Source organism: Eurypyga helias, unplaced genomic scaffold (genome assembly GCF_000690775.1).
Source record: "Eurypyga helias isolate BGI_N326 unplaced genomic scaffold, ASM69077v1 scaffold912, whole genome shotgun sequence".
Lineage (NCBI taxonomy): Eukaryota > Metazoa > Chordata > Aves > Eurypygiformes > Eurypygidae > Eurypyga > Eurypyga helias.
Window position 1 is genome coordinate 52055 of NW_010236486.1, and position 6000 is coordinate 58054.

At 40.8% G+C, this 6000-nt stretch overlaps 1 protein-coding gene across 1 annotated transcript in view; it reads right to left on the reverse strand.

Annotated features, from left to right (window-relative positions):
- ENPEP (glutamyl aminopeptidase (aminopeptidase A)) overlaps positions 1 to 6000 on the reverse strand; it is a 35097-nt gene that overhangs the window by 24904 nt on the left and 4193 nt on the right. The window contains exons 2-3 of the mRNA XM_010147094.1: positions 3751 to 3892; positions 1546 to 1677 (exon numbers count right to left, since the gene is read on the reverse strand). Of these exons, the coding sequence (XP_010145396.1) occupies positions 1546 to 1677; positions 3751 to 3892 (274 nt within the window). The remainder of the gene's footprint in view (positions 1 to 1545; positions 1678 to 3750; positions 3893 to 6000) is intronic.

Below are 6000 nucleotides of genomic sequence, written 5' to 3' on the forward strand. Positions count from 1 at the left end.
CACGAATATCCCTGCTTCTACATACACACACCTTAATTACCATGTTTCAGTGGATGCTCCCTTCTATTTAGAAAAGGTACAACCAGGCAGGAACATCGTGACCTTTGCTGTTTTTCTTGTAGAAAAAACCTAAATATTGTCCTCAGAGCCATGTTCTGGAGCATGGCATGGACAGAAAACATTAATTTTTGCATCTGGAACATAAAGTGTGTTACATACATCTTCAGCACTTTTTTTTCACAAATTACGATTCTTAAAATAACTGAACTCTAGAAAATATCTATCAAGGCCAAATAACCAAAGTTCTGGCCCTGATAACGAATAGAGCAGCCATGCTGAAGAACATCTGGCTGACAAAATTGTGTGGTTGGGTGGCCTAAAATAGTCTCCTATTCTGCAAATTACTCTGACAAACAACAGGGATCTAGGAATATTGCATCGCTGTCTCAAACCAGGCTCCGTTTGCTTGGTTAAGTGTAATTTAGCCTCAGTTATTTGTCAAGAAATAGTACAAGCGTGCCGCATGATGCTAACGAGCGCATGAGGAGGGAGGCCACGGCACAGCGCTATGCCAGGAGGTCATTGTTAAGAACTGGATCATCCCTTTGGAGATTTGTACAAGGCAGATTTTCTCATCAGTGAAGAGCCACAAACAGGGAAGGGTTTGCCAAGTGTTTTCAGACAGAGAAACTCCGGAAGAGTTTACTTGCTAGAGGAACAGTGGTCTGGCGGGGGCTTTGCTCAAGATTCCCTGTTAGCTGGTGTCACCACCTCCAGAAGAGGAGGAAAAGAAGAGGGGAAAATTGTATTTAGGCTTTCAGGTTGGGATTAAATGTAAAGTGTGCTGATCTCCTTATGCCTGATCAGCTTCACCTTCAGGAGACTTTAATCTAAGCAAGAACTGGGTTGACCTGCTTATTGCACCTAAACAAAAGAGCTGTTTTCGTTTTATGAATTCAGATTCAAACATATTCTCGTCATTAGGGACCCTGGCAAATATTCAGCCATTAGGCAGGCATTATCACTTCTATACTTAACTGTAAACAGCTTACACTGGGCAGTTGCCTTTAGCTACTGTAGCGAAATAAAGAATATCAGTGTGAATACATCATGGTACATTGAATTGTCATCCTGTGTCCCCATGCCTGTAAACAGGAAGACATCAAGTGCATAGATTCACACCTTTTAACCCACAGAACACTATAAAGGCTTTGTAACCATGGCCTGTGAATCTCTTGTACCCCTGGGCTTGCACATTCCCTCAGACTCCGGGCTTCAAGTTAGGAATGAAACTGGATAAATGGTGCTCCATCCTCAACCGTGTGCCTGTATGGGATGTCACCAAGATGGGAGACAGGGAAGGACTGCAAAGCACTATGTAGCCACAGTCAGAGGGACCACGGTGAACACCTGAAACAGGCTGCATAAAACAGGCTATAGGGAAGGGAAAAATACGTTCCTGTCACAAAAAGAGATGACGGTTTTTAAATGCCAATCACAACACGTCTGTCATCTGCACCATGTTCAGGCTGCAACAGGACTTACAGGTTTTCCACTAGTGGATGTTCTCTCTACCCACTGGAACTGGTGCACCGCAAAGCATACCAAGTAAGTGCTCATTGGAACTGACTTCTCAAAAGTTGTCCGGGTCCAGCCATTGCCCAGCTGTACAGTTTGCTGCAGAAAGAGAAAAATAATTTGATTTTTGGAATTGCAAACACATGCAGGAGAAGGTACAATGTTTCTATGAGGGATGCAAGTACATAAGGAAGATAAATCACATCTCCAGGTTCACCTCTTCTGGCATCCCATTGCTGATGGCATGAGAACAGACAAAGTGTTTTTCCTGCAATACTGCAACACCTGAAATGGGACCTTTTTTTTTTCTTTGCTAAATAAGTTTACCTGGTTCTAATTTTGCATCAAGGATTTGAAATCATTCACATGCACAGGGGTTTTGCCAAGAGGAATTTTCCAGTGTATACTAGCATGTTTTGTTCTTGAAATAACATCACTTTGGACAGATCAGAGAAGAGACCCGATTCTCTCCTCCTTAAATACACGCATCATGTAGGAATCAGGGACTGCTGAGATGCTACTTAGGATAAAGACCGGTCTAATTAATCTATCCTGAACTCAGTCAGATACGAATTAGCACTGCTTGTTTAAATGTACATAAGGTTTAGTGCTGATCACAGTTTTTATTTTGTAAATCAATTAAAAACCATTCCTGATTTTCCCTAATGCCCTTAAGTCTCAGATGAACTATATGATCAAAACCTGCAACCTGTTGTATGTGATTCATCCTCTAAATATTTATTTTTGCTATTCATTATCTGCTATTGCCCGTCTGATAATTTTTTGTGCTTCTGACTGGATGACTGACTTAAATAGGACAAAAGCCATCGGCATATAAAAGACATTAACCTTCTTCCTGAGATACAATACTGCATCAGATTTGTTTGCTATAAATGCAATATAAATAATGCACAGATAGTGAATGATTCTATAAGCAAAACAACCTTTTCACAGATATATTTACAAAGGCAAGGTCCATGTGTAAAGCTGTGAAGTGAATCTCAAACCCCACTAGATCTTGGTAACATCTAGTGTCATCCCCTCATCTTCCTTGTGGTATCCTCACTTATCTGTCTGTGAGGAAAGGTACAGCCATCACTCTCTTTTTGTGTGTTGTTCCTCAAAGTGCTCTTTGAGGTATCATAGAAACGTTATTAATAACAATAGGTCAGAGGTTTCAATTTGCAGAGGGTCTGGGAGGCAGCTGTATCGGCTCAGTAACAGTCCTCTCAGCTGCATTGCTAGGGGATAGGCTAGTTCAAGTTTAGAGGACTCTAAATAAACCAATACACAGTAAAGCAGACCTTTGTTTTCTGGGCAGGGGTTGTGGTTGGGAAGATGCAAATGTCAATGGCCTGGAGGCGGGAAGCTTTTTATAAATTTTTTTCTTTCTCTTTTTTTTTTAAACTTGGCACTTTATCTCCCACTTCAGAACATATTCATCAGAAATTCTACACTGGGCTACACATTCAGTTAAACTATTCATTAGAAACTCTCAGCTGAGAGCCATTCAATCTTCTTCCAGAGGGCCCAGAGATACATAATTGATGCCATTGAATTTCATAAAAACTTGGAATTTGACCCACCAGGTCCAGAAATAGATCATTTAGGAAATTACAGTCATGGTGGGCTGACAAGTGTCCATGCCCATGAGCTGACAAACGGGATTTCAGATCCTCTATTATTAAAAATAATAATTCTAGACTTTCTTGCTAGCAAGATCCTTTGCCATCAGACTGTGGTCAGCAGACCTTCGCTTTGGAACATTATGTAGTTTCAGCAGTTATTTTAGATTTCCCATGTGGGAACCAGCTGTCTTCCGGAGTATTCCTGTTCAGAGTCCACCTGGTTTGACTGAAGAACCTGCCATTACCTATTTATAGTCAGTAGGGGATGCTCATCTAGAACAGCTGAATGGAGGGCCAGCTAGCTAAAGACAGAAGAGACGTTTCATTTCTGCTTTGGATGGGCATTGCCTCATTATGTGCTGGTGGACAACTGGGAGTCCTAACCAGCTAGCCAGTCCTCTTTTATGGAATATTTATTAACCATTAGGTTTTCAGTGTCTGGGTGATAGTCTGTGAATGCACAAGGACCTTGCAATCCATGCTACCTTTCCAGTGGCTTTACAGACCCCATTCCACTTTGGCAGCAGAGTTGGGAAATACATACCTGTACTGGCATGTTTGAAAGTGCCTTGTACTCGTCTTGGTGGATGATAGATATGTTGTAAGTTGCCTTTTTGTTGGGCTCGTCAAAGCAAGGGAATGATTTCCGTGCATCTGTTGGCTCATGATCAGTAGCTGCAATGCTCCTTAAACAAAGAACACGTTGGCAAGCCTCCATTATATACCTTTTAGAACTCGTCTGCAATTTCTAAGCATATTTTTTTTAGCAATTTCACAAAATAAAGTCAACTACAAATATTTGCACGTACTTGTCCATTCATAAAAGTAGGTGACATCAGAAATGCCCAAGCTGGCATCATACATACCGTAACACTTATACCTCAAGGTCTGTCAGCAGCATTCTCTAGGCTTCAGAGCAAAAGCTAAAGCCAATTCCTTATCATAAAATATTTTTAGGAGACAGGCAATAAGATACAAATGACCCCTCATGGACAGTAAAAAGTTTGCTCATCTTCCTGATGAGTTTTCTCTTTGATTTTTGTGCCTAAAATAAACTACTAATGGTATAATCTGAAAGGAAATTGAGGTCCTGTATAAGGATGTTTACTTAAGTCACTCCAAGTGTTGTTTACCCACTAGGGCACCTTATCATTAAATATTTTTAGGAGCCAGACAATAAGATACAAATGACCACTCATGGACAGTAAAAATTTTGCTCATCTTCCTGATGAGCTTTCCTTTGATTTTTGTGCCTAAAATAAACTACTAATGGTATAATCTGAAAGGAAATTGAGGTCCTGTATAAGGATGTTTACTTAAGTCACTCCAAGTGTTGTTTACCCACTAGGGCATATTTTGGGATTGGAGTCTTGAACATCTCCTGAGAAGACACCTTGGAATTGTGTCCCTAAAATCTCATCCTGCTTGTGTGGTTTTTTTCCTGCAGTTACCATGTATATTTTTCTGCTGGTGCTGTTATGTTCCCCTGACTCCGCTAATGAAACTGCTGGAGAAAGAACAAAAAGTCCAGGTAAACACCCTCGTACATAACTCATGCTATCCTAGCCATGTTAGGGGGTTTGGAAAGTCATCCGAGTTATGCAAAAGCAACTGGAGGGGCTCGACAATAAGGGTCATGTGAAAAAATAAGGTGAAGGTTGGGAATGTTGATATCCTGTTTGCTTCTCACAGGGACATCGGGCTTCCCCCTTAATGAACCATACAGTGGCAGAGTGTATTCTGCCGTGATTGATGGTGAAAGGGATCACGGATGCTTCTTCAATTAATCTGGAATGTTGAGCATTTTCTGACAGCACTTCTACAGCTGCTCCAACTCTATTAAGGTAGTTTTTCTTTCCAAAAAGTAATTAAAAGTGTGCATCATAAATTACAGGTCTGCAGCAGTCCTACAAGCTCACTTGACAACCAATTTTTCAATGTTTCTGTTGCCCTTGGCATTTCCCTGTGACGGTTAAGTATTAAACTGGTCATTAGGAACTTGTAGCAGCACGGGTCATTTACAAGCCTGACGGAGGTAATACGTCCAGGTTCTTACTGTTCTTTGGAACAGTAACTCAAAAGCTCAAGGCCAGAAAGCACAATGAACATTCACCTTAACATAACTTCAGGCTCCGTAGAGTTTCTTTTGCTTGGTAAACTGTTTGATGTCTCTCTCTACTTTTTTGCAGGATTTGAAAGCTATTTCACCATCAAGTTAACTTCAAGTCCCCAGGGCAATGTTTCACAGCTATTGCTTAAAAAATTGGCTGTGTATTTTGACACGTTTATATCTTGTTCCTACAGACTGATAACACTGTGATATCTCTGTTGATTTATAAGGTGATAATCTATCTATCCTCATGTATTTGCGGAGGCAGACAGACATCAGCAGTGCAAAACCTTAGCCCTACCGTTCCTATGGGGTAGATGATGAGAACTCCAGGCTGCGGCGTGCACAGAAGTGACACTAGGAACACGAAATGTTGTAATTTCCTTTCAAACTGTATAATGTAGTTTTTAGATAAGATTTTCTTCACTGTTTGGTGGTTTCTACCCTTCTACTTGTTGTTGGTATCCCATTTAAATGTGAACTAGAGGTGACAGTTGTAAATATCACAGCAATGAAGAGTGAAGGTCTGGCTGAGACTGCATCCAGCTGTTGTTCCCAAAATAAGACAGTGCTGCATTTAGAACCATGATGAATTTCCCTTATTTTTTTCCCCAAAGCACAGGGGGTTAGTGCAAAAAACCCTCCCCCCTGAGCTAATTAAAGCATTTTTCTTCTAATCTTTCC